This window comes from Electrophorus electricus, chromosome 5 (genome assembly GCF_013358815.1).
Source record: "Electrophorus electricus isolate fEleEle1 chromosome 5, fEleEle1.pri, whole genome shotgun sequence".
NCBI lineage: Eukaryota > Metazoa > Chordata > Actinopteri > Gymnotiformes > Gymnotidae > Electrophorus > Electrophorus electricus.
Genome location: NC_049539.1, coordinates 20,834,467 through 20,859,146, shown reverse-complemented (window position 1 = coordinate 20,859,146; position 24,680 = coordinate 20,834,467). Strand labels below are relative to the sequence as shown.

Below are 24,680 nucleotides of genomic sequence, written 5' to 3'. Positions count from 1 at the left end.
TATGTAATCGTCCCACCTTCTTTACATACTAGTGTTTGAAATTTCCAACACTATGTTCAAACATATATTATTCAATATATGCAAATTGAGATCCATCATTATGCAAGTTAAACTTGACACCATTATATCCCATTGGAAGATGTTTTTTAAACAAAGATGATCTCAACTCACACCACCAAACACCTGCAAGATGATGTGGCAGGTCAGTATCACTCTGCCCTTGTGGGAAAATAATGAACCTTGCTTAGCCACAGAACTCTCAAAGAGGCTTTCAAGTCTTTTAAAAACAGAGATCTTTTTCAACACTAATGAAGTTATTTCTCACTGGAACAATTCAGAGTAATCTGCCTTAGACTTGTACAGAAGCCTTGAAACCACCTGTATCAGAGCCTCAGTTCTGCACTCAGAGTCCCAAAAGGTCTCTGACCTTAAGATACCCCAGAAACATTATTCATGCTTTCAGACAGTCTTGCACCTCTCTGCACCTGCTACAGAGAGCTTCAAAGCCTATTATAATTAGATCACAGATCACCTCATGAAAATACAGAATAATGATTGGCCTTTACCCCAACACATTTTATTACCTTATTTTCGTATAACCAGAGCTCTGTAGTTTACATACTGAAGCTGAGAGTCTCCTGTAACCAGAGATATGTTTATCATTAATGATTAATGATAAATGTAACTGTGAGAATTGTAGATTATTCGCTAATGATGAATCTGTACTTCTCATAGATACATTTATCAGTAATGATTAATCTAAACATGCTGCACTCAACACAAGCAACAAATGACTGAAGTCATGGTGAAATACAAATACTAGATAGCTAGTAGACACTTAGCTTTGGTTAGTTGTCTGCATCAGCAAGTTTTGAATGGTCGAGTAGTCTCCTGTGACTTATAGACATTGTTGATATCAGAATTGTATGCAGTTACAGAAAATGAATAAACAATAGGACAATAGTAAAGATTGGAAAACCTAAACTATTAATCATGTGAAGGAATTTCAAAAACAGGAAATGGCATCACACAGGTGATGCCACCATCATGACAGCTCTTCCATCAAGTGGCACCATTCTATTTGAAGAGAAATACATGGACTTCATTCATGACCTGTGTCTCATATTTTGTGCATGCGCACACACACACACACACACACACACACACACACACACACACACACACACACACACACACACACAAAATTAGTAATATCTTTTCATTATCATAAACTCCTTTTGTGTTGTCTGTAGATTCTCTGATTGAACTGCATTTTGTACTCTGTGTATTTCTTTGCAGACTATCTGGCTGTAATCTCACTAAAGGGTCTTGCAAATCTCTCACATCAGTTCTACAAACAGAAAACACACTGAGAGAGCTGGAGATGAATAATAATTCTCTGCATTCTGTCCATTCCTCCATAATCACTACTACAGTGTTCATCCCACCATCATTACTACTGCAGTGTTCATACACTAATATTCACTTCTGCGGTGTTCATTCCTCCATAATCAATACTACAGTGTTTATTACTCCATAATCACTACTGCAGTGTTTATTTCTCCATGATAAATACTACAGTGATTATTCCACCATAATCAATACTGTGGTGTTTATTCCTCCATAATCACTACTGCAGTGTTTATTCCTCCATAATCACTACTCTTCCAACAATATTTTCTATTTGTATATTAGTGTATTTGTATTTGTGAAACATTGAATGAGATCTGTGTTGTTCTGTTTCCTGTTATGGTGTTAGGGGTGGGATATTTTGATATTTGGACTCTGATTATGGTAACTGCCATTCACTGACTTATGAACCAACCATCCATTATTTGGTCACCTGTCTTAGGTTGCTAATGAATGTTATTTCTCATGTCTTTGTCCATTTTGTCTTTGATGAAGACACAGTTGTTGAAATGTTACTGTTTGTAAAATTAAAAGGCTGAAAATGTATCAGTGTGTTCCAGACCTTTCAAGCTCTTCTTAAAATTTTTCTTCGCAGTTCAGATTTTTTAATTCATCATCCTCTGACTGAACTACATTATTTACTGTATTTACTCTTTTACAGACTATCTGGCTGTGGTCTCACTGAAGAGACTTGCAAATCCCTCACATCAATTCTACAAACAGAAAACTCACTGAGAGAGCTGGAAATGAATAATAATGACCTGCAGAATTCAGGAGTGGAGCAGCTCTGTGCTGGACTGAAGAGTTCACACTGTAAACTGGAGATTCTCAGGTGAGTTTCTGTTAATTTATTCTCAAATGGAACCATTATGGTGCACAATTTATCAAATGTGATTGCCCTCTTCTTTAAAGAAATTACAAAACTGCCTTGTAGTGCAACATTAACAGAGTTAAAATAAGGTACTGCGGGACAAAGATGTATAGATCCAGACAATAAATTTCTGGTGAAACTAGCTGCATTTCATTAAATGACCACACTGTGGCCACAAAGAGTTACGTTTTACTGCATGATCAGGTTTACACAACTAGTATTAAAAAATAAAGAAATAATAATAATAATAAGAAGAAGAAGAAGAAGAAGAAGAAAAAGAAGAAGAAGAAGAAGAAGAAGAAGAAGAAGAAGAAGAAGAAGAATTATTATCATCTTTATTATTGTTATATTGTTATGTTGTTATTGTTATGCTGTTAGTTAGGCAGTATGGTGGCTTGGTGTTCAGTTCATTTGCCCATCAGCCTTAGGGTCTTGGGTTTGAGTTCCTCCCTCAGTGAGGTTTCTGTCTGCACTTGGCTCTTGGCTCCCTATTTGAGTGGAGTTTCCCTGTTTCTCTCAGCACTAGAGTCTTGGGTTTCAGTCCTTATCTGTGTAGGTTTCCTTCAGGATCTCTGGTTTCCTCTCCACAGTCCATAAACACGGAAGTTAGGTTGATTGAATATTCTAAATTGTCCCCTTTGAATGTATGTTTGTATAGTGATGGGTGGTGCTCTGTGTGTATATCCCCTGATGGTTGGTGTTCTTTGTGCATGTATGTTCAGTGATGGTTGGTGCATATATTGAATCATGTATGTTTGAACATAGTGGTGGAGATGTTGTGTGTGATTGTTAGATATTCTCCGGACTATGCCACATTTGTTTGTAATGTAATAAATACTGGACCAGCTATTCTCTTCCATTAATTTAATTTTCTATTTAAAGTGTACTTCATAAATGTACTGGAATGTGGGAAAAATCTAGGAACCACACTAGCTAGCTAATCAATGTTACCAAAACTAAGTCCAGGTGACTAGCAACCGGTGTTGGATCTCCACAGGAAATTCTAGTCAGACTGATTCATCTGACACTGTCCATCTCAAAATGTTTCACTCGATTTATAAATGTGTAACTTTCTACATATTTTGTGTATATGGTCTGCAGTCCTCTCAGAAATCAGTTTATTAGCTCCAGCTTTATCTAGCTAGCTACATATGAACATTACAGGGAAGTAACCGTTCACTAACTCTGCTCTCACTATCAAGAATTTTTTGTAGAAAGTGCCCAAGTTAACTAGATATATTTTTTCTGTCAGATTTTGTGTCAATTTCTTGTCCTCTTGGATTATTAAGTGTTCTTATGTCTCTCTTCAAAATTAATCTGGAAGCATCTGTTCCTCAATGACAGTATTTAAACATAATATTTATTTATGATTTATTCAAACTGATTTCATTTTTGTACATCCTCACTGCAAATTTGGTCTTAAATTACATTGGAAGTTGTATTAAAAAGTCTTACATCTGAATTGGGGATGCCTGAAGACACCCTATCATATCATGCTCTGTGTGTGTGTGGGGGGGTGTATATTTGTGTTCACATCCGATATTTTGTGTCAGGTAGATCGAAAAGTTGATTAATTTTCTGAGAATTTGATTTGCTTATTAAAAGAATTGGCATCCAGTTCCCCATAAACATTAATATAACTGTCTGTGATTCTAGTTATTTGCTAGCTTTAGTTTAGCTAAATAAATGTTTAGATAAATGTCTTGGGTAAATGGTAAATCACTTCAATTAAACCTTCTGGAAGATTATGTGGATAATAACATAGTAATCAGGGATTGGCTAATGTTGATTCCTTCATATGTATTTGAATCCATTTGATCCAGAATATGGAGGATGTTGTTAATAGTAGTGCTAGCTAATGAGATACCTACAGCCTAATAGTATATAGACCAGTATATATATATATAGTTTCACATTCAGTGAGAAAGTGCAGAATACTTCATCCTTCCTAACACACTGACCTGTTTGTCAGTGTTCCATAGATACTTAAATTGGGGTGGACCATCTCAAATTTTGTAAAGTATATTTGATGTATTTGGTTGAATGTTTCTACAGTGTCTTTGTTGCACTGATGTCTTATATTGGCTGGTCTGGACCGCCAGGCCATGTTAATTGAGTCTGGACTTTGTCAACATGGTTCTGTGTTTAATATCAGTCACTTTGAGCAGGTTATCTGCTACAGTATTCTGTTTCATAGACAGTTAATACTGCATTTTACTTTGTACTTGTATTTGTGTGTTCCAGTGGGTCATGTAGATTTGTTTTTGAAGTAATTTGGCTTGATCTGATTGTTTGTATTTCAGTGATTTTTCTAATTTCAGAGGAATTATGAACTTTGATAGTTCTGATTTCTACCAGATAGTGATTCCACCTGAATCTCTCCCTCTTTTAATGTCAGGGAGTGTAACAGCAGGGAGGAGGATTTCCTTGTAGTTTAAAGGACAGTGAGTCACCGAATCAGATTTTCATCAGGTTTCAAGGAGATTTATAATGTCTTTATCTTTTGTGTTATTTGTGAATTCAGTGTTTATACTTTTGTACCCAAACAGGGATGATGTTATACCTTGAATGTTCCATAGAAAGACAGATAATGGTTTCATTATTTAAATGAAGTATGAAAGGAAAAACACAAATACAAATAAAATGAGATAAACCTGTAAAAGTGAGGGAGTATGTTGATATTATATATACAAATATGTACAATTCATGTATACAAACATACATATTAAGATGGTGTAATGACTAACCTATAAACAGTGATATTTATTTATTTGTCTTTTTATTTATTAATTCATTTATCTATTTATCTATTTCTTCATTAATGAATTGTGACCTTGACATATGAGGTTGAGCATCCATTTGATCTCTCCATCTCTGTAGCGTTTGTGGAGGGTGGAGTTTGTACTACAGAGGCGTAGGTCTGCTGTTTGGGCTGTGTTTTGGGGGTGGGTGTTGATGGCAGGTGTACTTTACTGTGGATGGCTTGCTGGGCAGCTGGCAGAGATGCTCACAGTGTCCTTGTGCAGGTGGACGTGGTCATGAAGGCTGTAGATGTTGAGGTTGGAGTGGTGTGTCAGGTGCACATTAGCCAACAGTGCACATCCACAGGAGATCTCTACATTTATCATGTGGATTGTAGCTGGATGGAAGTCTCTACTGGGCAGGATGGTAGAGATGGTGATTTTGGAGGAGGGGAAGGTCTCTGTGGAGGTCTGTGCTACTCTTCTTACACACTCTGCTACACTCTTGCTTTGCCCTCAAGTCATTCTGGATAATGAGGTGGCTTGGATTACCTGAGATGGCATGTGTAAGAAGCTGGAGGGCATTGCTGGTTCAGGAACACCAAACTTCTGCAACTTTAGATCCTGGGAAAAGCTGTTCCTCGTTTAAGAATTTTCCATTAAAATCAATTAAAATGACTATGCCTGCATCTGGAGGAATATTTGTATTAGGTTTTTTTATCTGACTGAGTGTGGATGGACCGGATGGTGCTCAGTGTGGCAGTCTGTGGTTCAGAGTTGATTTAGTGTTGCTCTGCAGAATCAGAGGTCTGCTGGTTGGCTTTTAGTCTCTGTAGCTTCTCCTTCAGGGTGATCATGGTACTGTCCCTGAGCTGTAGTTCCTCTCTGTTAGTCTCTGTAGCTCCTCCTTCAGGGTGATCATGGTACTGTCCCTGAGCTGTAGTTCCTCTCTGTTAGTCTCTGTAGCTCCTCCTTCAGGGTGATCATGGTACTGTCCCTGAGCTGTAGTTCCTCTCTTTTAGTCTCTGTAGCTCCTCCTTCAGGGTGATCATCGTACTGTCCCTGAGCTGTAGCTCATCTCTTTTAGTCTCTAGCTCCTCCTTCAGGGAAATCATGGTACTGTCCCTGAGCTGTAGTACCTCTCTTTTAGTCTCTGTAGCTCCTCCTTCAGGGTGATCATGGTATTGTCCCTGAGCTGTACTTTCTCTCTGACTGCACTGAGCTCCCTCCTGAGAGCCTCTCTGTCCTTCTGGAGCTCCAACACTTCTCCTTTCAGTTCCAGCAGTGAGTTTTTAACGGGTCCAGCTGAGCTTTGAGATGCTGGGAGGGTTCATTGGATGGTGGGTTGGACAGAAGAAGATGTTTGAATTCTATTGTCTCATCTTCCTGGAGAGAAAGACTTTCTCTTTGCTGGAATACCATGATCTCCATGTGTCTGTGTTGTGCTGGTCTGGCCTGTGTTGTGCTGGTCTGGCCTGTGTTGTGCTGTTTTAACCTGTGTTGTGCTGGTTTATCCTGTGTTGTGTTGGTTTATCCTGTGTTGTGCTGGTCTGGCCTGTGTTGTGCTGTTTTAACCTGTGTTGTATTGGTTTATCCTGTGTTGTGCTGGTCTGGCCTGTGTTGTGCTGGTCTGGCCTGTGTTGTGCTGGTCTGTGAGGTGTTTTCCCGTCCCTCCCCTGAACCCTGGACTACGTGGCTACTAGTCTCCTCCTCCTCAGTTACTCTCTTAGTCTCTGCTGCTGTTCTGATAAAGGTAAAGTTTTCCTGAACAGAGCAGAGGCCTCACTGCCTTGAAACATGACGGGGCCGTTGTGATAAATGTTCACAGTTAGGATGGTGTTATCCTCATCTTCATCTTCAATAACTATCTGTCTTCCATTACATATGCCCCTTTTTATATGTGGCTTGTTATGGCACAGAGAGCCCTGTGCCAGGCTTCACTGTATTCTGTATATAACAGGAGACTGGTGATGGTGGTTTGGTTCACTGTATTCTGTATATAACAGGACACTGGTGATGGTGGTTTGGTTCACTGTATTCTGTATATAACAGGACACTGGTGATGGTGGTTTGGTTCACTGTATTAGTTACTAGCTACAATAGCAAAGGAGCTACTTTTTGGATGAATCAAGTATTAAAATGTGGGGTTTATGTTCTTTCCTTGATATTCCCTGAAAGAAGGCTTGAAGGTAAATTATCCTTTTATGTTTCATGTAATTTTCCCCGACTTCCATGGCTTTATCCATAGTTTTGTCCTTAGCTGCAAGATGCTACTGTTCCACTCCTGTTAGCTGCTGTGTGTTTGGATGGTTTCTTGTGTTGTTCATCAAAAATTTCATCAAAATTGTTGTTCTCTTGTTTGTTACTTGAAAGTTGAGTTGTTGTTTTTTTTTAATCTATTTACTAATTTACTTTGGTTTATCACATTTTAAAACCCCTGTACTTGTAAGAATCTTAAGTGCTCCAGTTAAACTTGATAGTTAAACATGACAATACTTTGTCTTATCCGTGTGTGTGTGTGCGAGAGAGAGAGAGAGACAGAACTATTATCTATGTGTGTGTGTGATAGAGAGAAACAGGACTATTATCTGTGTCTCTGTGAGAGAGAGAGAGAGAGAGAGAGAGAGAGAGAGAGAGAGAGACAGAACTATTATTTGTGTGTGAGAGAGAGACAGAATTATTGTCTGTGTGTGTGTGTCTGTGTGTGTATGAGAGTGAGAGAGAGAGAGAGAGAGAGAGAGAGAGAGAGAGAGAGAGAGAGAAAGACAGAACTATTAGGTGTGTGTGTGTGTGTGAGTGTGCATCAGAGAGATGGAGAGAGAGAGAGAGAGAGAGAGAGAGACAGAGAGAAACTGTTATCGGTGTATGTGTGAATTAGAGAGATAGAAGTATTGTGTGTGTGTGTGTGTGTGTGTGTCAAATAGAGAGAGAGAGAGAACTATTATTTATGTGTTTGCATGAAAAAGAGAAAGACAGAACTATTATCGATGTGTGTGTGTGTGTGTGTGTGTGTGTGTGTGTGTGTGTGTGTGAGACAGACAGATCTATTATTTGTGTGTGAGAGAGAAAAACAGAAGTATTGTGTGTGTGTGTGTGTGTGTGTGTGTGTGTGTGTGTGTGTGTGTGTGTGTGTGTGTGAAAGAGAGCGTGGAAGAGATAGAGCAGCCTGACTGACTGACTGACTGACTGGCGTCTGCCTCTTACACACCTGATTGAATGATGGGGTCTGCCTCACACACACCTGATTGACTTATGGTGTCTGCCTCACACACACCTGACTGACTTATGGTGTCTACCTCAAACATACACCTGACTGACTGATGGGCTCTGAGTCACACACATCTGACTGACTGATGGGGTCTGCCTCACACACATCTGACTGACTGATGGGGTCCCTGACTCAGCTATTAAGCCTCCAGGATTCTCGGTGCACCACAAAGACAGAACTCAGGACCTCACTGGGAAAAGCAAAGGCAGAGGAGAATGTTTCATGATCAGTGACTCAAAGTGTGAACACAGGAATGTAAACACTAGTAAAAGATTCTGCTCTCTGCATTCTGTCCAATCAATACTGCAGTGTTCATTCCTCCATAATCACTATTGCAGTGTTTATTCCTTCATAATCACTACTGCAATGTTTCGTCCTCCATAATCACTACTGCAGTGTTTATTCCTCCATAATCACTACTCTGCATGTCTTCCAACAATATTTTCTGTTTGTATATTAGTGTGTTTGTATTTGTGAAACATTGAATAACATCTATGTTGTTTTGTTTCCTGTTATGGTGTTAGGGGTGTGATATTTTGATATTTGGACTCTGATTATGGTAACTGCCATTCACTGACTTATGAACCAACCATCCATTATTTGGTCACCTGTCTTAGGTTGCTAATGAATGTTATTTGTCATGTCTTTGTCCAGTTTGTCTTTGATGAAGACACAGTAGTGTTGAAATGTTGCTGTGTTTGTAAAATTAAAAATCTGAAAATGTATCAGTGTGTTCCAGACCTTTCAAGCCCTTCTTTACATTTTTATTAGCAGTTCAGATCTTTTAATTCATCATCCTCTGACTGAACTACATTATTTACTGTATTCACTCTTTTACAGACTATCTGGCTGTGGTCTCAATGAAGAGTCTTGCAAATCTCTCACATCAGTTCTACAAACAGAAAACTCACTGAGAGAGCTGAAGATAAATAATAATGACCTGCAGAATTCAGGAGTGGAGCAGCTCTGTGCTGGACTGAAGAGTTCACACTGTAAACTGGAGATTCTCAGGTGAGTTTCTGTGACTATTTTTGAATGTAAATAAAGAGCCATTTTTAAAAGGTCAGTGTCAACTCCATTATAGTACAGTATTAAACAAACATTGCCAGGCAAGGCAATGCAAGGAAATTTACACTTTTATATTATAAAGTTCTCTTCTTTAAATATTTCTAAATATAGTTTTCTGTTGAAACCTTGCTGCATTTCATTAAATGACCACACTGTGGAGACAAAGAGTTACATCTGTGATGCATGAGCAGATTTTCAAGTCTAGAAGAGAAATATAACATTGTAAAGAGGAGACACAGATGAGTCCTTGTCCACAAGCTGCATTTTTGGTCACCTGAGCACAGAAATTTTGCTAAATGTCTTACAGGATGAATATATTCAGAAACTCCAACAACAGTAAAATGAAGTGTTCTAATGTAAGATTTTCACTGAGTGATTTTATCTAGTTTATGTATGGAAACACTGTAAACATCATTCATTCTAATCTCTCTGCAAATAAAAGCCCTTAAAGTCTTAATGAAAACATTTAAAGCTAAACCATTGAGGTTCTGGACACATTACAGGACACTTTTACAATCACACATGATTCCCTTGTGTTTATGGGTGGGAGACCCTGTTCTCATTATGATTTACACCGTGTGTTCAACACATGTTGAGGTGAGCTGAACTGACAGCCGTGCTGGAGGAAAGAACGCAACAAGTTAATATTCATTCAATAGAACTGAATAGTTTATTGGTTATTACTTAAGTTAAACCTGTGCTCTCTCTCAACGAGTGTTTTTTATGAAACATGTAGCTGGCTAATATTAGTAACCTTAAGCTTGCCAAGTTACAGTATATTGTTGGTTACTACACCTAGATACCTCACGCTAACGTCATATTAGCTTGACTTAGGTGTGAATGTTGGATGCTAATTTTTTCATCAAGCCAGAGACATCAAACAAAAATAGAACAGTGATGGTAGAAGACGTGGAGTCAGCAGAGAGAGAAACTGAGCAGACAGCTGACAGTAAACTCAGGACATCTGAACACAGTAGTGAGGAACAATGTTCAGCACTGGACGAGTGAACCTGTGGACTTAATTACAAGAGAGAAAGAAAGATACACAAGACACAGTAATCAGTAATCAGGAGATTAGGAGGAGAGAAGGAGTGAAGTGTGTGTGTGTGTGTGTGTGTGTGTGTGTGTGTGTGTGTGTGTGTGTGTGAGAGAGAGAGAGAGAGAGAGAGAGAGACAGAACTATTATCTGTGTGTGGTAGAGAGAGAGAGACAGAACTATTATCTGTGTGTGGTAGAGAGAGATAACTATTATCTGTGTGTGTGTGTTTGTGCGAGAGAGAGAGAGAGAGACAGAGAGAACTATTATCTGTGTTTGTGTGTGTGTGTGTGTGTGTGTGTGTGTGTGTCTGAAATAGAGAGAGACAGAGAGAAAGAGGCAGATCTATTTTTTGTCTGTGAGAGAGAGACAGAAGTAGTGTGTGTTTGTGTGTGTGTGTGTGTGTGTGTGTGTGTGTGTGTGTGTGTGTGTGTGTGAGAGAAAGAGAGTGAGGAAGAGATAGAGCAGCCTGACTGACTAATGGGGTCTGAGTCACACACACCTGACTAAGTGATGGGGTCTGCCTCACAAACAACTGATTGACTGATGGGGTCTGACTCACACACACCTGACGGACTAATGGGGACCTTCACACAACTATTGAGTGTCCAGGATTCTCGGTGCACCACACAGACAGAACTCAGGACCTCACTGGGAAAAGCAAAGGCAGAGGAGAATGTTTCATGATCAATGACTCATAGTGTGAGCACAGGAATGTAAACACTAGTAAAAGATTCTGCTCTCTGCATTCTGTCCAATCAATACTGCAGTGTTCATTCCTCCATAATCACTATTGCAGTGTTTATTCCTTCATAATCACTACTGCAATGTTTCGTCCTCCATAATCACAACTGCAGTGTTTATTTCTACATAATCACTCCTGCAGTGTTTATTTCTCCATAATAAATACTACAGTGATTATTCCACCATAATCAATACAGTGGTGTTTATTCCTCCATAATCACTACTGCAATATTCATTACTTCATAATCAATACTACAGTGTTCATTACTCCATAGTTACTACTGCAGTGTTTATTTCTACATAATCACTATTGCAGTGTTTATTCCTCCATAATAAATACTACAGTGATTATTCCTCTAAAATCACTATTGCGGTGTTCATTCCTCCATAATCAATACAGCAGGGTTTATTCCTCCATAATCTCTACTGCAGTGTTCATTCCTCCATAATCACTGCTGCAGTGTTTATTCCTCCATAATTCACTACTCTGCATGTCATCCAATAATATTTTCTATTTGTATATTAGTGTATTTGTATCTGTGAAACATCGAATGAGATCTATGTTGTGCTGTTTCCTGTTATGGTGTTAGGGGTGGGATATTTTGATATTTGGACTCTGATTATGGTATCTGCCATTCACTGACTTATGAACCAACCATCCATTATTTGGTCACCTGTCTTAGGTTGCTAATGAAAGTTATTTATCATGTCTTTGTCCATTTTGTCTTTGATGAAGACACAGTAATGTTGAAATGTTGCTGTGTTTGTAAAATTAAAAGGCTGAAAATGTATCAGTGTGTTCCAGACCTTTCAAGCTCTTCTTTACATTTTTATTAGCAGTTCAGATCTTTTAATTCATCATCCTCTGACTGAACTACATTATTTACTGTATTTACTCTTTTACAGACTATCTGGCTGTGGTCTCAATGAAGAGTCTTGCAAATCTCTCACATCAGTTCTACAAACAGAAAACTCACTGAGAGAGCTGAAGATAAATAATAATGACCTGCAGAATTCAGGAGTGGAGCAGCTCTGTGCTGGACTGAAGAGTTCACAGTGTAAACTGGAGATTCTCAGGTGAGTTTCTGTGACTATTTTTGAATGTAAATAAAGAGGCATTTTAAAAAGGTCAGTGTCAACTCCCTTATAGTACAGTATTAAACAAACATTGCCAGGCAAGGCAATGCAAGGAAATTTACACTTTTATATTATATTATAAAGTTGTCATCTTTAAATATTTCTAAATATAGTTTTCTGTTGAAACCTCACTGCATTTCATTAAATGACCACACTGTGGAGACAAAGAGTTACATCTGTCATGAATGAGCAGATTTTCAAGTCTAAAAGAGAAATATAACATTGTAAAGAGAAGACCCAGATGAGTCCTTGTCCACATGTACAGGTGTATTTATTACAATGCTGCTTCAACTAGGCACTTTGGCATTTTGGCCACAAGCTGCATTTTTGGTCACCTGAGAGTAGAAATTTAGTAAAATGTATTTTAGAATCACACATGATTCCCTTGTGTTTTTGGGTGGGAGACCCCATTCTCATTATGATTAATACCATGTGTTCAACACATGTTGAGGTGAGCTGAACTGATAACCGTGCTGGAGGAAAGAACTCCACTGAAAGAATCTCACTGTAGCTCCACAGATCTGCTGTAATGTCAGCTGTGTCGACTCTCACTGTTGCCCCAAAGGCCTGCTGACTTTTTCAGTTGTTTTTTTTTGTGTGTTAATGTAAATGGTTGATTTTAGTGAATAAATTAGTTGTGTGAAGTAGCGATATTGTGAGTCGAAGTTCTGATCCAACTGAAACATGTGAACTGTCCTCTTCTCCCCAGTATTTTACTGCACACATACAGTCCATGAAGGACAAACTCCAGGGACACATTTCATGTCAACAGCAGACATGAGATAGTTGCCTCACACACACTTAACTGGCCGATTGTGTCTGAGTCACACACACACCTGACTGACTGATGGGGTCCCTGACTCAGCTATTAAGCCTCCGGGATTCTCGGTGCACCACAAAGACAGAACTCAGGACCTCACTGGGTAAAGCAAAGACAGAGGAGAATGTTTCATGATCAGTGACTCATAGTGTGAGCACAGGAATGTAAACACTAGTAAAAGATTCTGCTCTCTGCATTCTGTCCATTCCTCCATAATCACTAATGCAGTGTTCATCCCAACATCATTACTACTGCAGTGTTCATACACTAATATTCACTACTGCAGGGTTTATTCCTCCATAATCTCTACTGCAGTGTTCATTCCTCCATAATCAATACTGCAGTGTTTATTCCTCCATATTCACTACTCTGCATGTCATCCAACAATATTTTCTGTTTGTATATTAGTGTATTTGTATCTGTGAAACAATGAATGAGATCTGTGTTGTTCTGTTTCCTGTTATGGTGTTAGGGGTGGGATATTTTGATATTTGGACTCTGATTATGGTAACTGCCATTCACTGACTTATGAACCAACCATCCATTATTTGGTCACCTGTCTTAGGTTGCTAATGAATGTTATTTGTCATGTCTTTGTCCATTTTGTCTTTGATGAAGACACAGTAATGTTGAAATGTTGCTGTGTTTGTAAAATTAAAAGGCTGAAAATGTATCAGTGTGTTCCAGACCTTTCAAGCTCTTCTTTACATTTTTATTAGGAGTTCAGATCTTTTAATTCATCATCCTCTGACTGAACTACATTATTTACTGTATTTACTCTTTTACAGACTATCTGGCTGTGGTCTCAATGAAGAGTCTTGCAAATCTCTCAAATCAGTTCTACAAACAGAAAACTCACTGAGAGAGCTGGAGATGAATAATAATGACCTGCAGAATTCAGGAGTGGAGCAGCTCTGTGCTGGACTGAAGAGTTCACACTGTAAACTGGAGATTCACAGGTGAGTTTCTGTGACTATTTTTGAATGTAAATAAAGAGGCATTTTAAAAAGGTCAGTGTCAACTCCCTTATAGTACAGTATTAAACAAACATTGCCAGGCAAGGCAATGCAAGGAAATTTACACTTTTATATTATAAAGTTCTCTTCTTTAAATATTTCTAAATATAGTTTTCTGTTGAAACCTTGCTGCATTTCATTAAATGACTACACTGTGGAGACAAAGAGTTACATCTGTGATGCATGAGCAGATTTTCAAGTCTAGAAGAGAAATATAACATTGTAAAGAGGAGACACAGATGAGTCCTTGTCCACATATACAGGTGTATTTATTACAAAGCTGCTTCAACTAGGCACTTTGTTATTTTGTCCACAAGCTGCATCTTTGGTCACCTGAGCACAGAACTTTTGCAAAATGTCTTACAGGATGAATATATTCAGAAACTCCAACAACAGTGTTGTAAAATGAACTGTTCTAATGTAAGATTTTCACTGAGTGATTTTATGTAGTTTATGTATGGAAACACTGTAAACATCAGTCATTCTAATCTCTCTGCAAATAAAAGCCCTTTAATTCTTAATGAAAACATTTAAAGCTGAACTATTGAGGTTCTAGACACATTACAGGACTCTATTACAATCACTCAATTCCCTTGTGTTTTTGGGTGGGAGACCCTGTTCTCATTATGATTTACACTGTGTGTTCAACACATGTTGAGGTGAGCTGAACTGACAGCCATGCTGGAGGAAAGAACGCAACAAGTTAATATTCATTCAATAGAACTGAAAGGTTTATTGGTTATTCCTTAAAATAAACCTGTGATCTCTCTCCACAGGTGTTTTTATGAAACATGTAGCTGGCTAATATTAGTAACCTTAAGCTTGCCAAGCTACAGTATATTGTTGGTTACTACACCTAGATTCCTCACGCTAACATCATATTAGCTTGACTTAGGAGTGAATGTTGGCTACTAATTTTTTCATCAAGCCAGAGACATCAAACTAAAATAGAACAGTGATGGTAGAAGAAGTGGAGTCAGCAGAGAGAGAAACTGAGCAGACAGCTGACAGTAAACTCAGGACATCTGAACACAGTAGTGAGGAACAATGTTCAGCACTGGACAAGTGAACCTGTGGACTTAGTTACAAGAGAGGAAGAAAGACAAACAAGACACAGTAATCAATAATCAGGAGATTAGGAGGAGAGAAGGAGTGAAGTGTGTGTGTGTCTGTGTGTGTGTGTGTGTGTGTGTGTGTGTGTGTGTGTGTGTGTGTGTGTGTGTGTGTGTGTGTGTGTGTCACACTGGGTGCCTGATGTACTGTAACAAAGCTAATGAGGTTAATGTTAGCTTCCTTAAATCTAAGGAACTGGCTAGAATATAAAATACTCCTGCTTGTACATTTACAGTTAGTATAGAGAGACAGAAAACAACCAGGATGAAGAGAAAGAGTAATGCTATTGCCATGGCAACCTTCTTTAGTAAGAAGACAGCAGGAGAGAGAAAAGACAGAAGAACTTGATTGTGAAAGTGTCCAGGAGGAGGACATGGAAGAGAGTGAACACAGCAGACAGAGACAGAGGAGCCAGCTGTGCCCATTCTCACTGTAGCCCCACAGCTCTGCTGTAGTGTCAGCTGTGTCCACTCTCACTGTAGCCCCACAGCTCTGCTGTAGTGTCAGCTGTGTCCACTCTCACTGTAGCCTCACAGGTCTGCTGTAGTGTCATCTGTGTCCACTCTCACTGTAGCCCCACAGATCTGCTGTAGTGTCGGCTGTGTCCACTCTCACTGTAGCCCCACAGGTCTGCTGTAGTGTCAGCTGTGTCCACTCTCACTGTAGACCCAGAGGTCTGCTGTAGTGGAGAGAAGTGAGAAGTGAGTCTAAGTTCTGATCCAACTGAAACAACATGTGAACGGTCCTCTTCTCCCGAGTATTTTACTGCACACATACAGTCCATGAAGGACAAACTCCAGGGACACATTTCATGTCAACAGCAGACATGAGATAGTTGCCTTACACACACTTAACTGCCGATTGTGTCTGAATCACACACACACCTGACTGACTGATGGGGTCTGAGTCACACACACCTGACTGACTGATGGGGTCCCTCACTCAGCTATTAAGCCTCCAGGATTCTCGGTGCACCACAAAGACAGAACTCAGGACATCACTGGGAAAAGCCAAGGCAGAGGAGAATGTTTCATGATCAGTGACTCATAGTGTGAGCACAGGAATGTAAACACCAGTAAAAGATTATGCTGTCTGCATTCTGTCCAATCAATACTGCAGTGTTCATTCCTCCATAATCACTACTGCAGTGTTTATTTCTCCATAATCACTACTGCGGTGTTTATTCCTCCATAATCAATACTGCAATGTTTATTCCTCCATAATCACTACTCTGCATGTCTTCCAACAATATTTTCTGTTTGTATATTAGTGTATTTGTATTTGTGAAACATTGAATGAGATCTGTGTTGTTCTGTTTCCTGTTATGGTGTTAGGGGTGGGATATTTTGATATTTGGACTCTGATTATGGTAACTGCCATTCACTGACTTATGAACCAACCATCCATTATTTGGTCACCTGTCTTAGGTTGCTAATGAATGTTATTTGTCATGTCTTTGTCCATTTTGTCTTTGATGAAGACACGGTAATGTTGAAATGTTGCTGTGTTTGTAAAATTAAAAATCTAAAAATGTATCAGTGTGTTCCAGACCTTTCAAGCTCTTCTTTACATTTTTATTAGCTGTTCAGATCTTTTAATTCATCATCCTCTGACTGAACTACATTATTTACTTTATTTACTCTTTTACAGACTATCTGGCTGTGGTCTCAATGAAGAGTCTTGCAAATCTCTCACATCAGTTCTACAAACAGAAAATTCACTGAGAGAGCTGGAGATGAATAATAATGACCTGCAGAATTCAGGAGTGGAGCAGCTCTGTGCTGGACTGAAGAGTTCATACTGTAAACTGGAGATTCTCAGGTGAGTTTCTGTGACTATTTTTGAATGTAAATAAAGAGTCATTTTAAAAAGGTCAGTGTCAACTCCCTTATAGTACAGTATTAAACAAACATTGCCAGGCAAGGCAATGCAAGGAAATTTACACTTTTATATTATAAATTTCTCTTCTTTAAATATTCCTAAATATAGTTTTCTGTTGAAACCTTGCTGCATTTCATTAAATGACCACACTGTGGAGACAAAGAGTTACATCTGTGATGCATGAGCAGATTTTCAAGTCTATAAGAGAAATATAACATTGTAAAGAGAAGACCCAGATGAGTCCTTGTCCACATGTACAGGTGTATTTATTACAATGCTGCTTCAACTAGGCACTTTGGTATTTTGTCCACAAGCTGCATCTTTGGTCACCTGAGCACAAAGATTTTTGCAAAATGTCTTACAGGATGAATATATTCAGAAACTCCAACAACAGTGTTGTAAAATGAACTGTTCTAATGTAGGATTTTCACTGAGTGATTTTATCTAGTTTATGTATGGAAACACTGTAAACATCAGTCATTCTAATGTCTCTGCAAATAAAAGCCCTTAAAGTCTTAATGAAAACATTTAAAGCTGAACCATTGAGGTTCTAGACACATTACAGGACACTTTTACAATCACACGATTCCCTTGTGTTTTTGGGTGGGAGACCCTGTTCTCATTATGATCTACACCGTGTGTTAAACACATGTTGAGATGATCTGAACTGATAGCCATGCTGGAGGAAAGAACGCAACAAGTTAATATTCATTCAATAGTCCTGAAAGGTTTATTGGTTATTCCTTAAGATAAACCTGTGATCTCTCCCCATGGGTAATTTTATGAAACATGTAGCTGGCTAATATTAGTAACCTTAAGCTTGCCAAGTTACAGTATATTGTTGGTTATTACACCTAGATACCTCACGCTAACGTCAGATTAGCTTGATTTAGGAGTGAATGTTGGCTGTTAATTTTTTCATCAAGCCAGAGACATCAAACTAAAATAGAACAGTGATGGTAGAAGACGTGGAGTCAGCAGAGAGAGAAACTGAGCAGACAGCTGACAGTAAACTCAGGACATCTGAACACAGTAGTGAGGAACAATGTTCAGCACTGGACGAGCGAACCTGTGGACTTAATTACAAGAGAGAAAGAAAGACAAACAAGACACAGTAATCAATAATCAGGAGATTAGGAGGAGAGAAGGAGTGAAGTGTGTGTGTGTGTGTGTGTGTGTGTGTGTGTGTGTGTGTGTGTGTGTGTGTGTGTGTGTGTGTGTGTGTGTGGCATGCTGGGTCCCTGATGTTCTGTAACAAAGCTAATGAGGTTAATGTTAGCTTCCTTAAATCTAAGGAACTGGCTAGAATATAAAATACTCCTGCTTGTAAGTTTACAGTTAGTATAGAGAGACAGAAAACAACCAGGATGAAGAGAAAGAGTAATGCTATTGCCATGGCAACCTTCTTTAGTAAGACGACAGCATGAGAGAGAAAAGACAGAAGAACTTGATGGTGAAAGTGTCCAGGAGGAGAACATGGAAGAGAGTGGACACAGCAGACAGAGACAGAGGAGCCAGCTTTGTCCACTCTCACTGTAGCCCCACAGGTATGCTGTAGTGTCAGCTGTGTCCACTTTCACTGTAGCCCCACAGATCTGCTGTAGTGTCGGCTGCGTCCACTATCACTGTAGCCCCACAGGTCTGCTGTAGTGTCGGCTGTGTCTACTCTCATTGTAGCCCCACTGCTCTGCTGTAGTGAAGAGAAGTGAGAAGTGAGTCGAAGTTCTGATCCAACTGAAACAACATGTGAACGGTCCTCTTCTCCCCAGTATTTTACTGCACACATACAGTCCATGAAGGACAAACTCCAGGGACACATTTCATGTCAACAGCAGACATAAGATAGTTGCCTTACACATACTTAACTGACTGATTGGGTCTGAGTCACACACACACCTGACTGACTGATGGGGTCCCTGACTCAGCTATTGAGCCTCCGGGATTCTCGGTGCACCACAAAGACAGAACTCAGGACCTCACTGGGTAAAGCAAAGGCAGAGGAGAATGTTTCATGATCAGTGACTCATAGTGTGATCACTAACCATCCATTATTTAGTCACCTGTCTTAGGTTGCTAATGAATGTTATTTGTCATGTTTTTGTCCATTTTGTCTTTGATGAAGACACAGTAGTGTTGAAATGTTACTGTGTTTGTAAAATTAAAAGGCTGAAAATGTATCAGTGTGTTCCAGACCTTCCAATCTCTTCTTTACATTGTTTTTAGCAGTTCAGATCTTTTAATTCATCATCCTCTGACTGAACTACATTATTTACTGTAGTTACTCGTTTACAGACTATCTGGCTGTGGTCTCAATGAAGAGTCTTGCAAATCTCTCACATCAGTTCTACAAACAGAAAACTCACTGAGAGAGCTGGAGATGAATAATAATGACCTGCAGAATTCAGGAGTGGAGCAGCTCTGTGCTGGACTGAAGAGTTCACAGTGTAAACTGGAGATTCTCAGGTGAGTTTCTGTGACTATTTTTGAATGTAAATAAAGAGCCATTTTAAAAAGGTCAGTGTCAACTCCATTATAGTACAGTATTAAACAAACATTGCCAGGCAAGGCAATGCATGGAAGTTTACACTTTTATATTATAAAGTTCTCTTTTTAAATATTTCTAAATATAGTTTTTTTGTTGAAACCTCACTGCATTTTATTAAATGACCACACTGTGGAGACAAAGAGTTACATCTGTGATGCATGAGCAGATTTTCAAGTCTATAAGAGAAATATAACATTGTAAACAGAAGACCAAGATGAGTCCTTGTCCACATGTACAGGTGTATTTATTACAATGCTGCTTCAACTAGGCACTTTGGTATTTTGTCCACAAGCTGCATCTTTGGTCACCTGAGCACAGAAATTTTGCAAAATGTCTTACAGGATGAATATATTCAGAAACTCCAACAACAGTGTTGTAAAATGAAGTGTTCTAATGTAAGATTTTCACTGAGTGATTTTATCTAGTTTATGTATAGAAACACTGTAAACATCAGTCATTCTAATCTCTCTGCAAATAAAAGCCCTTAAAGTCTTAATGAAAACATTTAAAGCTGAACCATTGAGGTTCTAGACACATTACAGGACACTTTTACAATCACACATGATTCCCTTGTGTTTTTGGGTGGGAGACCCTGTTCTCATTATGATTTACACCGTGTGTTCAAGACATGTTGAGATGAGCTGAACTGACAGCCGTGATGGAGGAAAGAACACAACAAGTTAATATTCATTCAATAGACCTGAAAGGTTTATTGGTTATTCGTTAAAATAAATCTGTGATCTCTCTCCACAGGTGTTTTTATGAAACATGTAGCTGGCACAGTAATCAATAATCAGGAGATTAGGAGGAGAGAAGGAGTGAGGTGTGTGTGTGTGTGTGTGTGTGTGTGTGTGTGTGTGTGTGTGTGTGTGTGTGTGTGTGTGTGTGTGTGTGTGTGTGTGTCACACTGGGTGCCTGATGTACTGTAACAAAGCTAATGAGGCCAATGTTAGCTTCCTTAAATATAAGGAACTCGCTAGAATATAAAATACTCCTGCTTGTTCGTTTACAGTTAGTATAGAGAGACAGAAAACAACCAGGATGAAGAGAAAGAGTAATGCTATTGCCATGGCAACCTTCTTTAGTAAGAAGACAGCAGGAGAGAGAAAAGACAGAAGAACTTGATTGTGAAAGTGTCCAGGAGGAGGACATGGAAGAGAGTGGACACAGCAAACAGAGACAGAGGAGCCAGCTGTGTCCACTCTCACTGTAGCCCCACAGCTCTGCTGTAGTGTCAGCTGGGTCCACTCTCACTGTAGCCCCACAGGTCTGCTGTAGTGTCAGCTGTGTCCACTCTCACTGTGACCCCACAGGTCTGCTGTAGTGTCAGCTGTGTCCACTCTCACTGTAGCCCCACAGGTCTGCTGTAGTGTCAGCTGTGTCCACTCTCACTGTAGCTCCACAGCTCTGCTGACTTGTTTAGTTTTTTTTTTGTGTGTGTTAATGTAAATGACTGATTTTAGTGAATAAATTAGTTGTGTGAAGTAGCGATATTGTGTGTCAGACATTTCTGCATGCATAATTCATCATTTGATACTACATAATTCAGATACACTGAGAATTATAACCACACATAGAAATATAACCACACATAGAATTATAATCACATGTAGAATTATAACCAAATGTAGCAATATAACTACATGTAGAAATATAACCACACATAGAATTATAACCAGAATTAGAATTTTTTGGAATCTTGAAATGCAACCTTTTTCGAGGGGATGAATCAAAGAACTGAAGATACTTGTAAGTGATATAAAATATTAAGTGCTGGACAGAAATGAAACCTTTCTCAGGTAATAATATTAATGTTTATGTAACCCACACCCTTGATTTATTGGTGAAGATTTATTCAAATTGTAATCTGATGGGTTAATTAATGACTCCCTGACTGACCTCATGTGAATGTCATAATCTGATAAGGAATTAAACAGTATATAGTTTATTATACACTATAATAGTGGTTTTACCACTGTATTAACTTGTGTACCCTGAAATTCCTCTGTGCTGTAAGGATATTTTAGTGTGTCACCACAAGAGAGAGACAGACAGATATATTATTTGTGTGTGTGAAAGAGACAGAACTATTATCTGTGTGTTTGTGTGTGTGTGTGTGTGTGTGTGAGAGAGAGAGAAACAGAACTGTGTGTGAGAGAGAGGCAGAACTATTATTTGTGTGTGTGAAACAGAGAGAGAGAGACAGACAGATCTATTATTTGTGTGTGTGAGAGAGACAGAACTGACTGACTGATGGGGTCTGCCTCACACACACCTGACTGACTGATGGGGTCTGCCTCACACACACCTGACTGACTGATGGGGTCCCTGACTCAGCTATTAAGCCTCCAGGATTCTCGGTGCACCACACAGACAGAACTCAGGACCTCACTGGGAAAAGCAAAGGCAGAGGAGAATGTTTCATGATCAGTGACTCAGTGTGAGCACAGGAATGTAAACACTAGTAAAAGATTCTGCTCTCTGCATTCTGTCCATTCCTCCATAATCACTACTGCAGTGTTCATCCCACCATCATTACTACTGCAGTGTTCATACACTAATATTCACTACTGCAATGTTCATTCCTCCATAAGCAATACTGCAGTGTTCATTATTCCATAGTCACTACTGCAGTGTTTATTTCTCAAATACTACAGTGATTATTCCGCCATAATCAATGCTGTGGTGTTTATTCCTCCATAATCACTACTGCAATGTTCATTCCTCCAATAATCACCATTGCAGTGTTTATTCCTCCATAATAAATACTACAGTGATTTATTCCTCTAAAATCACTACTGTAGTGTTCATGCCAACATAATCAATACTGCAGTGTTCATTATTCCATAAACACTACTGCAGTATTTATTTCTCCATGATAAACACTACAGTGATTCTTCCACCATAATCAATACTGTGGTGTTTATTCCTCCATAATCACTACTGCAATGTTCATTCCAACATAATCATTACTGCAGTGTTTATTCCTCCATAATCACTACTGCAGTGTTTATTCCTCCATAATCAATACTGCAGTGTTTATTCCTCCATAATCATTACTGCAGTGTTTATTCCTCCATAATCAATACTGCAGTGTATATTCCTCCATAATCACTACTCTGCATGTCTTCCAACAATATTTTCTATTTGTATATTAGTGTGTTTGTATTTGTGAAACATTGAATGAGATCTATGTTGTTCTGTTTCCTGTTATGGTGTTAGGGGTGGGATATTTTGATATTTGGACTCTGATTATGGTAACTGCCATTCATTGACTTATGAACCAACCATCCATTATTTGGTCACCTGTCTTAGGTTGCTAATGAATGTTATTTGTCATGTCTTTGTCCATTTTGTCTTTGATGAAGACACAGTAATGTTGAAATGTTGCTGTGTTTGTAAAATTAAAAGGCTGAAAATGTATCAGTGTGTTCCAGACCTTTCAAGCTCTTCTTTACATTTCTATTAGCAGTTCAGATCTTTTAATTCATCATCCTCTGACTGAACTACATTATTTACTGTATTTACTCTTTTACAGACTATCTGGCTGTGGTCTCAATGAAGAGTCTTGCAAATCTCTCACATCAGTTCTACAAACAGAAAACTCACTGAGAGAGCTGGAGATAAATAATAATGACCTGCAGAATTCAGGAGTGGAGCAGCTCTGTGCTGGACTGAAGAATTCACACTGTAAACTGGAGATTCTCAGGTGAGTTTCTCTGACTATTTTTGAATGTAAATAATGAGTAATTTTAAAAAGGTCAGTGTCAACTCCCTTATAGTAGAGTATTAAACAAACATTGCCAGGCAAGGCAATGCAAGGAAATTTACACTTTTTATTATATTATAAAGTTCTCTTCTTTAAATATTTCTAAATATAATTTTCTATTGAAACCTCACTGCATTTCATTAAATGACCACACTGGGGAGACAAAGAGTTACATTTGTGATGCATGAACAGATATTCAAGCCTAAAAGAGAAATTTAACATTGTAAAGAGGAGATACAGATGAGTCCTTGTCCACATGTACAGGTGTATTTATTAAAATGCTGCTTCAACTAGGCGCTTTGGCATTTTGTCCACAAGCTGCACTTTTGGTCACCTGAGAGCAGAAATTTTGCAAAATGTCTTACAGGATGAATATATTCAGAAATTCCGACAGCTGTGTTGTAAAGTGAAGTGTTCTAATCTAAGATTTTCACTGAGTGACTTTATGTAGTTTATGTATGGAAACACTGTAAACATCAGTCATTCTAATCTCTCTGCAAATAAAAGCCCTTAAAATCTTAATTAAAACATTTAAAGCTGAACCATTGAGGTTCTTGACACATTACTGGACACTTTTACAATCACACACGATTCCCTTGCATTTATGGTTGGGAGACCCTGTTCTCATTATGACTTACACCATGTGTTCAACACATGTTGAGATGAGCTGAACTGACAGCCGTGCTGGAGGAAAGAACACAACAAGTTAATATTCATTCAATAGAACTGAAAAGTTTATTGGTTATTCCTTAAGATAAACCTGTGATCTCTCTCCACGGGTGTTTTTATGAAACATGTAGCCGGCTAATTTTAGTAACCTTAAGCTTGCCAAGTTACAGTATATTGTTGGTTACTACACCTAGATACCTCACGCTAACATCATATTAGCTTGTTGGCTGCTAATTTTTTCATCAAGCCAGAGACATCAAACAGAAATAGAACAGTGATGGTAGAAGACATGGAGTCAGCAGAGAGAGAAACTAATCAGACAGCTGACAGTAAACTCAGGACATCTGAACACAGTAGTGAGGAACAATGTTCAGCACTGGACGAGCGAACCTGTGGACTTAATTACAAGAGAGAAAGAAAGACACACAAGACACAGTAATCAGTAATCAGGAGATTAGGAGAAGAGAAGTAGAATTATAACCAAATGTAGCAATATAACTACACGTAGAAATATAACCACACACAGAATTATAACCACTTGTAGAATTATAACCACACACAGAATTTTTGGAATCTTGAAATACAACCTTTT

The 24,680-nt window shown here is 38.7% G+C and overlaps 1 protein-coding gene across 1 annotated transcript in view; it reads left to right on the top strand.

The window, feature by feature from the left end:
• LOC113568824 (NACHT, LRR and PYD domains-containing protein 3-like) overlaps positions 1–24,680 on the top strand; it is a 45,372-nt gene that overhangs the window by 10,595 nt on the left and 10,097 nt on the right. The window contains exons 6-12 of the mRNA XM_035526148.1: positions 2,072–2,242; positions 9,131–9,301; positions 12,045–12,215; positions 13,884–14,054; positions 16,875–17,045; positions 19,398–19,568; positions 23,189–23,359. Coding sequence (XP_035382041.1) covers positions 2,072–2,242; positions 9,131–9,301; positions 12,045–12,215; positions 13,884–14,054; positions 16,875–17,045; positions 19,398–19,568; positions 23,189–23,359 — 1,197 coding nt within the window. The remainder of the gene's footprint in view (positions 1–2,071; positions 2,243–9,130; positions 9,302–12,044; positions 12,216–13,883; positions 14,055–16,874; positions 17,046–19,397; positions 19,569–23,188; positions 23,360–24,680) is intronic.